Raw genomic sequence first — 15,598 nt, forward strand, 5'->3', positions numbered from 1 at the left:
GTCCTATCAGAAGTGTTTTCTACGCTGTCTAAATCTCTCGTTGCAAGGCATCCATGATCATAAATTAATCTTACTCTAAAGCCTTTTAAAAGCAGAAATATAATATGCTTAAATACAACAAAGGAGGAATGAAATAGGTTTATCCACATACCAGCCAAGTATAACTCTGATGTGTTATGTTCTCTTTACTTTTAAGTTTGTATGTTTATTGCATTTTATATTTATCTAAAATATGCATTTTTATATTTAATTTTGTGTGCCTTAGTGTATTGTGTGAAATTTAAATGTCTTATAGTGCAGTGTTTTCGGAGTAGCTACAATTTCACTGTACCCCCCTATTATGTAAGACCTTAAAGTTTATGTTATTTTATTTTATGTTAAACCCTTACATATATTTTGACAAGACACAAAAGAAAAAGCTAAATAAATAAAAACCTTTTTCTTCACTTAATTCAACAGGTCACACAAGGGAAAGTCAAGCAATTTTTGATTATTAAGAAATTTTGGACCATCAACACTGTTAGGGTCTCCCTGCATTGTAAAGTAAAATTACTGTAAACTTGATATTGTGTTGATCCATTTTTGTGTAACCATGAAACATTTTAACAAAATTTTAATGCTGGAGCATTCACAGTAATGATATCCTAATCTTTCCGTCTTCCATACGTTTTTGGTACCTAACTACATTGGCATACTTAAGTTAGAAAAAATTTCCAAACTTACAACATTCGACTTATAATTCATTTCTGCTTGTAAACAGCTTTTTAATATCATTTATACTTTTTTTTATACATTTTTATGCTTTAAAAATTATGTCATCAAATACATCATATAATTGCCTTTGAAGTTTTTATACAAGGAAGTAAATTTTCATTTGAGCTATTTCTGCAAAAGCAAAACTTTAAGCTATTTCAGTTCACTCAAAAACAGTTCAGCTCTGACTGGAAAATCCTTTCAGCGCTGAAGCATTCGCAATGGAATGGCATATAACCACTTTTTGTGGTTATATGCAGGTAAATTTTTCATCAACCATGGCAAACTTGTGGTCCAGTCTATAAACACATTGCTTTCTTAATGTGTCCTGTTTTGTATTTTTTGGTTAGGGTTAGGATTGTTGTTGTTTGTTGTGTGTTTGCTTTTTGTTACCCAAATTTAGGGCCTGCCAGTGGCCACTGGCCACAGTATTTCTTATATAACTCATTATAAATGAACACTAAATACAGACATTTTAACACAGAACGTTAATAGCTTATATATTTTTTAACACTTTTAATTGTCCAGTTGTCCAGTACTATGCAATTTTGGTTGTGATTAAATACATAATTGAATGCATGTTAATAAATGCATTTTGTGTTTTACATTATAAAAGTTGGGTCATTTACTAAATTAATGCTGTCTATGCATTTTCTAATATCAACATTAAATCCTCTCTATTCATGTTTGTTCACTTGTCAGCCAGCATGTGATTGACATAAATATTGTTCTAAGTAATAAAAACCATTGTACAGTAACCCCACCAGCAGCAGTACAAGGATATACCAATTTGGGGCATTTGGTTCAGCATTTATTAAAAATATGTCTACCACAACTTTAGAATGAAAAAATATATCATCCAGTGAAGAAATGTCTGGCCATATCTTTTTGATAAATTTGTTAGAGACAAATGGAAGTCTGTGACATTGATGAACAAGCTAACCCAGGCTGCTGGCTGACAACACATTAAATGTCAATAGAGAAAATGGAGTGTTGACTTTAGCATCTGTACAATGATTAAGGATTTTACAATTTTGGCAATTTAAAAAATGACCAATGGTATTTATTTTAAATATAGCACAGGTATTTTTTATTTTTACATAATATCTGATGTTTTATAGGCAACTTTACCTTTTTTGGCAGGCTTCCTCTATATCAAATCATACCTGCTTTTAAGTGAAATATTACAGAAGACTATGTAATGTTGCAGTTTTAACTAGAAGCTGAAAGTTATTTTAATATTTAGACAGAAGTTACTACCATTTGTATGCATGCAATACCAACCTTAAACAGTATGAAGCAAGTTGAAAAGCAGTACATCCACACTTTAACAAACCCTTACTGTACAAATACTTTATTTAGCTTAAGTCTTTTGACCAAATTACACAGATGCTGAATCTGACAAAAACTGACTTCTTTAGAACTTGTTAAAATTCCAATGACCATTATACCAAGTACACAAATTATACCCCAAACACAAATACACATTTCAAACAAACTTAAAGATGATTTCACCCCAAGATCATCCTAATATAAAATACATCATTAAGAAATTATTAATATTTTCAAATATTGTCCTTTCTTTATCAGCTGGGGTACTGTGTCTCCCTGGTTCAAAACAAATCCTCCATGGAAGAGAAAGTCACTGTTGCTCCCCAATCCAATATAGTTCTGTGTACGTCAAGACCTCCACAAGGTTTACCCTTGCAGCTTATCTGGTCCCTCAGTGAGGCCTCTCTACTTGAACTGATTGTCTATGAGTGTGCCCTTCATCTTCGCCTTCTTGGCCTCCAGCTCAGCCAGCTCCTGTAGCCTCCTCTTGCTCATGCCCTTCCTCTCCAGCTGCTTCTCGATAACTTTGGCGTTCTGAGCGTACGAATCCGCCACCTCCCTGGCCTCGATCTCCTCCTCCTCCTCGTCTATGGTAGACACTGTGACGGAGCTAAATTTCCCCATGTCTTTGGTCCGTTTGGTCATCATCACGCGGACTTTCTTGGGAGCCTCCGGCTGCTTTTGGCTGTAGACGCTGGTATTGCCAAAGCCCTGTCCGAACTTGACCACGGCTCCGTCCACGATAAAGGTGACTGGGTTGTTTTTCTCTTGGTGCTGGTAGAACAGAAACAGGCCACACTTGCCGCACTTTTTGCGGTACTGCTTTTCGATGCCCTCGGCTCTCTTGATGTACGTATTTTCGTTGTCCTCCACGTTGCAGAACTTGTGGGCATGTTTGGCAGCGTCGATGACCCTGGCTCGGTCCCGGGGCCTCATAGGCAGCTTTTCGAGCTGGCAGTCCAGCACCAGAACCATCTGACCGCATAAGCAGTAATAAACATGAAGAGGCTTTTCCCCATCGTCGTACTCTTCTCTGTCCCTGGTGTCGGAACACACAACGCTTCTAGACACGACCTTCGGCATGTTCCGCGACTAAAGTATAGATTAAATGAACGTACTGCTTAAAAGCTACAGCTCAAACGCCACAATAACGAGAACAAAACGTGTCTAAATTGTAACCCTTGAGAGTGAACCACTACAACAGTTCCGGTGTGCGTCTGTTTACTGTTCCTACCCAAACCAGTGAGACAACTTCGTTCCGCATTGTCCTACGTTCCAAAGTTAGAAATAAACCAATTGTGTTGTAAAAAAAATTTGGAACCTGGAATTATGGTCAGAATAAATCTGAGGCGATCACAAGTTAACAGGTAATTACTGTTCATACTGTTCACTGTCCCCCCCCCCCCCAACTCTCGTTTTCTCTAAACACGACTTTAGCTAGAAACCACTATTGTCTTGTAGAGATAGTTCAAGTAACACTTCTTGATCAGGTTTGTGTGCGCAATCTTCCACGGTCACTTTATGCAGAGGACAAAACACTACACCTAACGAGTTTCAGGGCCATGTCTCCCGCCCGATTAAAAGCTTTCCACTGTATACCCTACAGACCGGTCCTATACTAAAACTTAAGCAAAGCCATGAAAACCATCACATTGAGGAGGAGTTTATTTCAACAATGAAAAGAAAAGTACAAAACAGTTCTAAACATCTGCAACTGCATTTAATTCATTCATTATTCACAAAGGCGACATCAAGGACAGAGGGTGCTGATCGATTGAGCTTCTCACTGACAGCAGCTCGTATCACAGGTCTTCCCTTTGCACACGCAGCCAGAGGCGCACTTGCTGCAGCCGGACGGGCAGCATGAGCAGCAGCCTGGAATGACAAGATACTTATGGGCACATGCACGCACACACGAGAGTCTGTATACTTGGTGAATCAGAGTGGAATTCACGTTTTATTTCGTAATCAAGACAGCAAGAGCCACCTGAATAGCTACCCAGCATTTAATCTTAAAAAAAAAAAAGCAAAGTCGTATACGTACAAATCGACCAAATATTGAGCTTTAAATAAGTTTGTCTGTGCTGTCCAAGTTAAATCAAAAATGATATTAAAATATACGATGTACTAAAACCAAGTTAACTTAGACTAGATTAATGTCGTTAATAAATGGCCTTGGACGTGCTATGGTTGAAAAAAAAATATATACATTTAACTTACTTTTCTTGCAGGTGGTGCAGGAGCACTTTGTGCAGGTACAGGATTCACCGCAGTTGCAGGTTCCAGCTAAACAGAAATATACAAGGCAGATTAGATTCATCACATCCATTAAACACGGGTTCAGATCCGATTGAGCCATTACCAGTAAAACTTACTCTTGGAGCACTCGCAAGGGTCCATTTTTTCCAGTAAGTCTCGGATTCTCTTGGAGAGTGTGAAAATGACTCGTCTGTCTCGTTTGAATCGATGTTGTGATTTGTAAGTGAACAGGGTCGCACTTTTATAGTTTACCGGAGAGGCAGGGCCGGGTGCAAAAGGCGTCACGCTGCACGCCAGCACGTAGTAGATAAAGAGTGTGTGCACACGAGTTGGTAAAGCAGTCAGACAACAGAGTCTGTTCCAGAAGTGGGGTGGTTGAAGCGATAATTTAAAGTTATGTAATCCCCTCGAGAAAAACATAAATATAAAAGAGAGTAGAACACAGTTTATGAAAGTTCAAAAATATACATCCATTTTCAGGTGTATGTTTCACGATTCTGATCTATCTTTGGATATTAGATAGATTATAAAGCATCTGAGGTCAGTAGTGTCATTAGTATTTTATGTGAATAAATACCAGGTAGTACGAGAAATGTATGTATGTATGTATGTACGTATGTTTTTATATGACATCTGCTTGAATTGTGACACATATATGTTACAGTTTCCTGTTTTCTCTTTCCTGCCTAGAGAAACTAGCATTTTATGAATAAACTCTGGCATATTTACACTTGATGTTTATTAATCCTAACTACCCTTGACATAAATAAATAAATAAATAAAATAATGGCTATATACTGCAATTAGTTATTTACCATGTTTAATTACATTATTGTTTTCAATTTAATTTTACTATTTTAGACTCGTTTTATTCTAAAGGCCATTTGTATTTTCGTTAAATAATAAAATGTATTAAAAAAAAGACTCACTATGTTATTATATATTTTTATACATATATTTTTTGTTTGTTTTCTTAAAACAAAGCAGGAAAATTTCAGGTTCACAGTTCAGAAATAATTGCTGACGCTCAGCTCAGGGACAGTACATTTCCATTCACATGTAAAAAGCCGTTGTTCCGTACTGATTCCCAGTGCTTTGGGCCTGTGCACACGGTACAAACAGGCTGCTGTCTGGGTGGTGTTGGCATTGCTCGGCTCCCTCGCCTCCCTCCCCGCAGCTCTGCACTCGGCCGCTTCACCTGGCGCTCGTGAGCAAATCAAGTAAACACGCTATTGTAATGTGCTGCATTCAAGTACTTTTTGCTGTGGGAAATATGCATTTCATCACAAGAGCTCTCATTAAGTCGGGCAGAACCTGTGCTTTATTGTACAGGTGTCATATCAAATCATCCCTCAGTTAAATCTGCGAGGTTTCTAATAATATTATCAAGTATTATCGCAACTGAGGATGGAACTGAAACTACTGTGTTGACAAACTATTGTGTTGCTTTAAAACCTCTATGTACTTTTCAGCAATGAAGGTGCCTTTTCACATGTGGAAGCTACTCACACCCTGGACCGTAGTGTACCCCATACCATCAGAGATGCAGGCTTTTGTCCACTGATAACAAGCCGGATGATCCCTCTCCTATTAACTCCACAGGACACGGTGTCTATGGTTTTAAAAAAGATTTTCAAATTTTGACATAGTGGACTGCTAAACTTCGGCCTCTTGTTTTGAATCCAGAGGAAAGATCAAACAACATTATTGGACTTATTTGGACAATTGTATGTGTATGTGTTTCTTTTTTATTTCAGCGAGCACGCATTTCCACAGCAGCATACGTTTTACTTTGAATATACTCAGACGTAGGAGCATGTGCTTGGAGCCTGAAGGCAACGTCCCTTTTTGCACTCGCCACCGTCCGGCTGGGGACTTTTTCCACTCCAGTTGCAAGTTAAAAACGATGTCATTGCATATAAATGCTACTTAGGTATTTTGAGCTGAGTCATATTAAAGCTGAGTCATTTGAGTATGTGACCAACTTCAACCACAGAATGTAACGAGTGAAAAGTGGTGTTTGTTGTACAAATATCTAAATTAAATATCTAGAATCAAATGACAGTAATACAACATGGTGTGGTTTTTGAAAAAAAATTACTTTATTAAATATTATTTTTATAGTATATTGTTTATGTATGTTTCTTTTATACTTGTGATATCACAAACTTGTAGGTCAATCTTACTGTGTATGGGATTGTGAACTTTATTATTATTCTTTTCATTATAATCTAAACCCCAGTCCAAAATACTTCAAAAAAATTTACAACATTTACAACAGAGTTGTTGGGACCTCATGGTTGAATATAATCTGATTGGGACTGAAATGACTAAGTAAAACAATGAATCAGGAGCAGTGATTACTAAATAAACAAGCTCAGAACTTTGGTTTAAAACAGCCATTGTAAACTGTTGTATTAACAGAAAGGAAAGTAAGTACTGAAAGAGAGTGTGTATTGGAAAAAAAACTGTAATCCACAGTACAGATTATTAAAAGTAGTTTTACTCACTACTGCTTATTAATGAATTCATCATTTGTTTTTACCACCATATATATATATATATATATATATACACACGTATACATATTTATATATACGTATATATATACGTATACACGTATATATATATATATATATATATATATATACACACACACGTATATATATACGTATACACGTATATATATATATATATATACACACACACGTATATATATACGTATATATATATATATATATATATATATATATATATATATATATACGTATATATACGTATATATACATATATATATATATATATATATATATATATATATACGTATATATACGTATATATACGTATATATACGTGTATATATATACATATATGTATATACCACTTTGTGTAGCCCATAATACAGTGATACAAAATTGTATGCTACAAATTAGATATTTTACTATTTTAATGTAAGTTTCTGTACTGTCTGTGGAAAAGTATTGTGTGATGCTGTAGTAAACTTTTTAGCATTGATGATTAAGACGATAAACAACAAAAAAATACGTTTCTGTGAGGTGAAAACAACATTGGGAACATTGAGTAAGAAAGTTTATATTGACATAGTCTCTCTAGCCTGAACTCAGCTTACATAATTTCTAGTTGCACAATCAGCCTTTTAATTGTGAGAAAAGACATAATTAAACTTTGTGATCATTCACAGACTATTATGTTTTAATTATGATAATACTTTAAAAGAAGAAGTTGAAGAGTACAGATGATTTGTGAAAAACTACAACCCCAATTTCAAAGAAGTTGGGACAATGTGTAAAAGAAAATGAAAACAAAATACAATTATTTGCAAATCTAATCACCCCATATTTTATTTACAACAAAAAAACATATCAGAATTTTAAACTGAGACATTTGCCCATTTCATGGAAAATATTGGTTCATTTTGAATTTGTTGGTGGCAATACATCTGAAATCTTGCTGAAATAAGCAAGGCCTTCTTTGAGACCCTCTCTGGATAGGACCATATGTTGCTTTAAAACCTCTATGTACTTTTCATCAATGAAGGTGCCTTTTCAGATGTGTAAGCTATTCACACCCTGGACCCTAGTGCACCCCATAACATCAGAGATGCAGACTTTTGAACTGTCCACTGATAACAAGCCGGATGATCCCTCTCCTCGTTAGTTCACAGGACACAGTGTCTATGGTTTTTATAAAGATTTTCAAATTTTGATTCCTTTGACCACAGAAAAGTTTTCCATTGTGCCTTCCATTGACCATTTTAAATAAGCTTTTTTCACATATGGCTTCTTCTTTGCACAATACTAAAGCTGTATTGTGCAGAGAAGAAGTTATAAATTATCAATTCATTAATAAGCAGTAGTGAGTAAAACTAGTTTTGATAATCTGTACTGTGGACTACAAATGTTTTGTTTCCAATACACACTCTCTTTCAGTGCTATAATACTTATTCCTTTCTGTCAATACAATAGTTTATACTGGCTGGTTTAAACCAAAGTTCTGAGCTGGTTTATTTAGTAATCACTGCTCCAGATTCATTGTTTAACTTAATCATTTCAGTCCCAATCAGACTATATTCAACGATGATGTAGCTTCTTTTTTGTGGGGTGACTGTGTCGCAGGAAGGTAGAGTGGTTGTACACAAATCCCGCAGTTGTTGGTTTAATCACCGGCTCCTCGAGTCAGATGGCAAAGTGTCCTTGAGCAAGAAACTGAACCCCTACTTAGTTGCTCCTTGTGAGTGTTGGTCAGCTGCGTAGCAGCTCCCCCATCTGTGTATGAGTTTGTGTGTATGATTGTGAGTGCAAATATGGATGCAGTCTGAAGTGCTTTGAGTGCAAATAGGTAGAAAAGCGTTATATAAGTGCAGAGTATTTACCATTGCACAGTGAACTGTGATTTCTAGAAGTGTTCCTGAGCCCATGCATTGATGTCCAGTAGAGAAACCTGCCTGTTTTTGCAGTGCTGTTTGAGGGCCCAAATATCGCATGCAACCTGTTTTGACCATTGGTCTTGTCCCTTGCTCACAGAGATTCCTCCTTATTCTCTAAATCTTTTGATGATATTATGTTGGGATCTTAGGAACATTTTTCTGAAAGTGTTACACAATTTTTAGACACAATAGTTTGTCACAATTTGGTGAACCTCTCCATCTTTACATACAATATTCTCTGCCTCTCTGAAAAGCTATTGTTGCTCCTGTTCCAACTTTTTGTACAAGGTTCATGCGTAATCGACCTGCGCCCTGTTTTGACAAGAGATCAATATGTACTCCTCTTGATCAATTTCAAAATCGTCTTACCCCTTACTTTTACTTGGTCCATGTGCATGCATGAAATCTGAAGGTGTGTGTTTGTGTGTGTGTCTAAAGGGCAGACAGTTCAGGGGGAATTTGATCCTACAACCCAGCATGGGACCGGTTTCTTGCACTGCCTTTGCGAGTGAAGTTATTTTGCATTAAGACAGATATGGTTTAAAATAGCTGACCGAGAAATATGACTATGTGCTGTACAGAAGCTTGGGACGGGAGCAGAATAAATTCATATTAGCAGTATTTGCAGTGGTTATTCACCACTGTACACTACACAACATTAGGCCACGTGTTGTCACGTATCACATGGTGGTGGACACACTGAGTGTGGTGGAAGGAGGATTTTTTCACTTTTTAGGAGGATTCACTCAAACCCTGGTCCCAAAGCAGGTCAGTCTTTAACCATGAGCTCAACGTAATGCATTAAAAGCATGAAACAGCTTTTGAATTTTTTAAAATTACCTTTGAAATGTACACTGAAATAAATGTATTTTATAAATATGTTTGTATGTTTATTAGAGTGCAGGTAAATATTAAATTAGATAGATAGATTTTTTATTGTGGAGACAGAACTGTTAAACATCATATTTAATAACTGCAATACAGTACATTTACTCATGTAGCAACACACCTATTTGTTTCTCTACTGTATTTGACTTTCAATAAGACTTATTTCTCATTCTGTGGAGTTGCATACTAGCTAATTTAAGTGAAGAAGTAAAAAAGAAAATTAAAAAGATGTTCGTGATATATTAAATTTGATTGTTTTAGTGTTGTTTTCCCACGGTTTCTCTGCTAGGTTTTCTGCCTATGTGTGCATAAGTGTGCACACATAGGGAGATGTGAGCTCTCTTTGCTGCCAGGTTGTCTAATCCTAACTGAAATATTTCAAAAAACTAACACAAAATCAAGATTACATTAATAAGGGGGGTTCATTTTTAATATAAACTTTGGAATGTTTTGTAAAATAAACTATAAAGCATTTACATTTATTTAAAGATTCATAATTCTTTGTTTGAGATATACTGATACAGGGAAAATTATCTCTGCACTATTATCTGTTAAATGTGTCTAAATGTTCTGCAGTTCTTTTCCTTTACACAGTTATTGGTCAGTTTTCACAGGTTGTGCCATGGATCATGTTCTGAACATTGCTGACTGTTACATCTTCACTCCGTATGTTTACCCGGCATATTGGTCTGAGGATGAACCTTTGCGTCAGGCAATCAGCCTGTGGATAGTGACCAACCTGGTAGCACAGCTGATTTACCTGGGCTTTGGTGCCCTTAGCTTCTACTGTGTGTTTGACCATAAGCTCATGAAACACCCGCAGTTTATTAAGGTAAGCTATTTAATGGACAAGACTCTGTTTTGAACTATTAGGGACTCTGCCTGTTCTGGTTATTTTAGAACCAGCTAACAGTTCCAAAACAACCTGTGTCTTTAATCCAATGACAGAACCAAGTAAGAAAAGAGATCCAAGTGGGGATTGTCTCCATATTCTGGATGAGTTTTCCAACAGTAGCCCTTTTCTTATGCCAGGTCACGGGACACAGCAAACTTTATGACAACATCAGTGAATCGACTTTGGGTGAGAAAACTGCATAAAACCTTAAACCTGATCAGGATTCCGACAGGTTGAAAAATAATTAGTCTTAATAAGACTTACTAGACTACAGTTTATTTCTGCATTTCAGGTTGGCCTGGAGTGTTGCTGAGCATTGCTGGATTCTTGTTCTTTACCGACATGTGTATCTACTGGATACACCGATGCATGCACCATAAAAGCATTTACAAGGTGAGCTTCAGTATGTTTATAGCTAACTTAAGGCTGTTCTGCACAATAAAGTAAATTAACAAGTAATCAAGAAAAAGTTTATATTATATTTATATTTATTATATTATTTATTATATTATATTTATAAAGTGAATATAGTAGTGACCATTTAGCAGTTTAAGAGCCAAATATTCAGCTCAAAACTTGGCAGAGGAAGAAGAGAGAAATAACCATAATAATAATTTTTCACTACAATAGCCACTGCCATCGTTGTGTGTGAATGGGAATCAATATTGTAATATATATTGTAATATAGCGCTTTGGATAAAAGCTATATAAGCGACCATTTACCATTTACTATACAGCAATTCATATATTTTTGCATGATGTATTTTTCATTAAAATGCTCATAATATTCATAAAAAGTATTTGTGTCCCCCCCTCAGCTTTTACATAAGCAACACCATATATTCAAGATTCCTACACCATTTGCCAGTCATGCCTTCCACCCACTTGATGGTTTCCTGCAGAGCTTGCCCTACCATATCTACCCATTCATCTTCCCTCTCCACAAGGTTTTGGTCTTTACTATTTTTAAATGTTAAACCTGAGGTTTGAAGACTATCAATACTGCAATTATGAGTGCATAAGCAAAACTCACTACACAAAAACTTTAGTTGAATGATTGTGATGCCAAATGTTGATACATTTTGATGACACACGTGCTGAAAAACAGTGGATTTTAAATTCTGCTTTACTAACATACTGTAAACCCAGTTACTTAAGTGGATATTTACTTTACAGGTGGTCTACCTCTCACTCTTTGTCTTTGTCAACATCTGGACTATTTCCATACACGATGGAGACTACCGCATCCCTAGTCCATTGATATGTCTGATCAATGGTGCTGCTCACCATGTAGACCATCACCTCTACTTCAACTACAATTATGGACAATACTTTACATTCTGGGATCGCTTAGGGGGCTCCTACCGACACCCCTCAGCCCTGCTAGGGAATGGGCCACATGACCGTGTCAGCAAGCTCATGGTACACGCTGCACAAACACAGTGATGATTGTGGAGCTACAGCTGGGGTAATATTCTAGTTTATACCTTGTAGGGAGGTTTCTTTTGAGGGCATTCGCTTTGGCTAAAAAACAAAAAATCAAATGTAACCAACAACATTGTTTATGATTCTTTATTAAAGAAGTATAAAATGTATTTCTTTAGTAAACAATACTTTTACACACACAAACACAAGACAAAGACTGAAAAATGTCAAATGTTGTCCACTGTCAATGTCAAGTAATTTTATCTAAAGAAAAAACTAAGGTTTCAAACAACATCAACAGACAAATAACATTTGCTCTTAATTTCTGCTTAGCTGGAACATACTGCAAATCGTTCAATGTAATGGTAAATTAGAAAAGGCAAGAAATTACAAGTCTGAATCCATTTAGACAGGTTTTTCAGCTGCCAGTACTTGGTGTGTTTTCGTGCAGGCTCTGCAAGGCAAGGTCTGTCCACTTCATCTCTTGTTCTTTCACAGACTCTGTGGATCCTCCATTGTCTTGCTCAGCCTCGGGCAGTTCACTCTAACACAGAGCAATTAAGACAAGATGGCATGAAGAAAGCAGGATTTATATTCATATAAGTTTACTTTATTTTATATCAGTATCATGGAATGATGGTATCAAGATTAAAGAAAAAATGCAATGCCAGAAACACAAAGGTCAAAGATATTTAGAGTCTGAAGGTTAACTTAGGACTTCCTCTATTTATTTTGTTCAAACTGTTCACTCTCAGCTTTCTTTGTTTATGCACTTAAGAAAGAAAAATATTCACATTCACAAACAAGATCACATTGCACTTCACCATAAGATACCATCTTAGGTGACACCTTATTTGAACTTACAGTATCTTTAGAATGCTGCTTTTAGACTGCTAGCTACTTTGCTTGTTAGGATTAGTCACTTGTAAATGGTCTGCTCTTCTATATCACCTTCTATCTTAACAGTACCTAAAGCTGCTTCTTATGAAACTATTCAGACATACATTTCATAGCGCGGGAGGTGCTGGCCTAACCCACCAGCTGCAAATTTGGGTTTGGTGTCTTGCCCAAGAATACTTCAAACACACCAGAAGGAGCAGCTGGAGATCGTGTCTTCAAACCCACTATTAATATCTGGTTTCCTGTGCTTGAACCTAGTTAGAGGTTGTGCTAGTTTTATGCTCAATAAACAGTGCTACTTAGTTACATTTCGATATTAGCTGAGTTTGCAGTGATCAACGGGTTTCGGCTTGTCCCTTCAGGGGTCGCCACAGCGGAACATGTTCCGCACGTTTATTTGGCATGAATTTTTTACGTCGGATGCCCTTCCTGCCGCAACCCTCCCATTTTCTATGGGCTCGGGACCTGCACCAGGGTGGCCCTTGATGGCTGGTTGCGGTCACACCAGGTGAGGTTGGATTCGAACACGATAAGTGGAATTAGCACTAATTTCTGAAAAACAGCTTTACCTGCAATAAAAACAAATCTTCTCTCACAATGTGGCTAAGAAATTACTCCACTGTAAACACATCTACTAATCTAATAATGTTAACATTAGTCTATATCACTTCAGGATTTACCAAAGGAATGGTGACATCTTCATACGGCAACTTGTCTTCCCTCCAGGCATCATCAGTGAGGTCCAGGACTCTCCCGTCTCTTTGGATTTCACTGTCCATGTTATGAGCAGAACTTGGCGGAAGTCCTGTGTCAAGTTAACCTATTCTGAGTTTGCCGAGACACTTTCGACAACTAGCCGAAATACACCGTCAGCCTTACAAATATACAAGTCAGCCAACCAAACAGTACTAATGTAATTGGTAGTTTATTTGTCGTTTGTCAAGACGCAGTTACTATACGTAAACAACGGACGCTTGGTGATGACGGAAACCATGGTGCTTTCATGGAGTGGGGGAAATATTACTGTTCGTAGCCTTTAGAAAAGGCCCAGCTACGGCAATTAACACATAGCTTATAGCAATTATAACCAATGGGTTCCATAAAAGTCTGGATTTATTAAAGTAGCTGAATTTAAATTTTAAAAACTCAATCAACTATTCACATTAAGCCTAACATTATCACTAAGGATATTTTATACATCCAACACAATAAATGTCTCCGACAAATTTTGGAAAAAATGTTGACGGCACGGGAACCGATAATACTCTATTCGTTGATGAACACGTTGACGTGCGCATAAACTATAAGTAAAAGCGTGGCTACGATATATTGTCCTTCAATTGTTTGCCAATTCATCTGGTCTCGTCACCTAATATTTGGTGGTTTCTATGGTAACCGGACGCTTCCTATTCGAGCCGTGGTCTGGCTTACACAACCACATACAGACGAAGCTGTTTTTTTTGGTTCTCTGCAATTGAAGGTAACTATATTATGTTCCTAATTGATTGTGAGCAGCAGCTTTTGATTCAGATCCTTTTAAGTTTGGACATTTTTACCATCTAACCTTGATTTTACTTTAGTTGTACGTCGACAGCTGTAGCATTTTAGCGTAAAGTTTGCCTCCATTTTACATGAGAATGACGTAACATACAGAAGAAAGCAGCTCATTATAGGACAGGTGTGACAAAACTGGATTTTTGTGTCCTAATTTGAAATACATATTACTGCCACTTGATTGATAACAATCAAAGTTCTCTGCTTGAGTTTTTAGCATCGAACAAAGCTGAGAAGCACACTCTTTTTAAATTATTGCCAAAGCATTAAATATTCAATAAATTCCGATATGTCTATTTACTACACGTGTAAATTAAGCATATTTAAGCAGTTTCACACATTTTTGGCTCTGATGATTTTAGAGATAAATGTATATGTGTAAAAACATTGAGAGAGAATTGTTGCACAATTGGTACTATATTTTTGTTGCTGCTATCTTTTTTAGATACTGCAACGATGTCAACCTCACAGCAGCAGCAGGGACAAAATACAAATACATGTGTCAGCCCTGGAAACCCAGTTTTCTCCTGCATGATGTCTCCATCCATCAAGGATATATCAACAGGATTCAGTGCAAAGCCCCAGAATCCCCTTTACAGGACCACTTCTAGCAACTATGGTCGTATTTCTCCAACCTTTGAAAGCTCCCCATGTTCTTTTCATCCTAAATCACAACGATTTTCTCAGGACTTGGGCAAGAACGGGATGTATCTTGACACCTCATTCAATACAGCCCTAGATCGAAGCAGAGTATACGACTATCCCAATTTACAACACACCATCTAAATGCAGAATGTAGTTGATAAGTTGAAAAAATTATGTAACTAATAAGTTGATATAATGTTATTTTATGTCACATTTGTGACATAAAACATACACTGCATATTGTTGATGGTTTTAGCTGTAGCTGTAGCTCAGTCGGTAAAGCAGTCATCCATGGAGCACAGTGTCAGTAGTTCGGAGCATATGTCGAAGTGTCCATGGGTAAGATACTGAACCCCAAGTTGCCCCTGGTGAGTCAGGTGATCACCTTGCATGGCAGCCATCGCCATCCATGTGTGTGAATGGGTGAATGAAAAGCGACATTGTAAAGGCTTTGGATAAAAGCGATACATAAATGGCCATTTACCACGTTTTTAATTATC

General features: G+C 36.8%; 4 protein-coding genes across 4 annotated transcripts; 1 reads left to right on the plus strand and 3 right to left on the minus strand.

The window, feature by feature from the left end:
* Positions 1–1,952: 1,952 nt before the first annotated feature.
* steep1 (STING1 ER exit protein 1) lies at positions 1,953–3,592 on the minus strand. The gene has a single exon (XM_067502265.1). It carries the CDS (start codon positions 3,166–3,168, stop codon positions 2,491–2,493), a length of 678 nt encoding a protein of 225 aa, XP_067358366.1. The 5' UTR covers positions 3,169–3,592; the 3' UTR covers positions 1,953–2,490.
* Positions 3,593–3,732: 140 nt separating this feature from the next.
* Positions 3,733–4,618, minus strand: mt2 (metallothionein 2). The gene is made up of 3 exons (XM_067502266.1): positions 4,461–4,618; positions 4,306–4,371; positions 3,733–3,960 (listed from the first exon to the last, which is right to left on the minus strand). The coding sequence occupies exons 1-3, from the start codon at positions 4,483–4,485 to the stop codon at positions 3,869–3,871; spliced, it is 183 nt and encodes a 60-aa protein (XP_067358367.1). The 5' UTR covers positions 4,486–4,618; the 3' UTR covers positions 3,733–3,868.
* Positions 4,619–9,287: 4,669 nt separating this feature from the next.
* Positions 9,288–12,035, plus strand: LOC137125326 (lathosterol oxidase-like). The gene is made up of 6 exons (XM_067500606.1): positions 9,288–9,559; positions 10,285–10,511; positions 10,628–10,760; positions 10,867–10,967; positions 11,393–11,521; positions 11,751–12,035. The coding sequence occupies exons 2-6, from the start codon at positions 10,302–10,304 to the stop codon at positions 12,018–12,020; spliced, it is 843 nt and encodes a 280-aa protein (XP_067356707.1). The 5' UTR covers positions 9,288–9,559; positions 10,285–10,301; the 3' UTR covers positions 12,021–12,035.
* Positions 12,036–12,131: 96 nt separating this feature from the next.
* On the minus strand, positions 12,132–13,865 carry anapc13 (anaphase promoting complex subunit 13). Its single transcript, XM_067500607.1, has 2 exons — positions 13,580–13,865; positions 12,132–12,543 (listed from the first exon to the last, which is right to left on the minus strand). Exons 1-2 carry the CDS (start codon positions 13,676–13,678, stop codon positions 12,418–12,420), a joined length of 225 nt encoding a protein of 74 aa, XP_067356708.1. The 5' UTR covers positions 13,679–13,865; the 3' UTR covers positions 12,132–12,417.
* Positions 13,866–15,598: the final 1,733 nt, after the last annotated feature.

The sequence above is a fragment of the Channa argus genome, chromosome 4, assembly GCF_033026475.1.
Source record: "Channa argus isolate prfri chromosome 4, Channa argus male v1.0, whole genome shotgun sequence".
Lineage (NCBI taxonomy): Eukaryota > Metazoa > Chordata > Actinopteri > Anabantiformes > Channidae > Channa > Channa argus.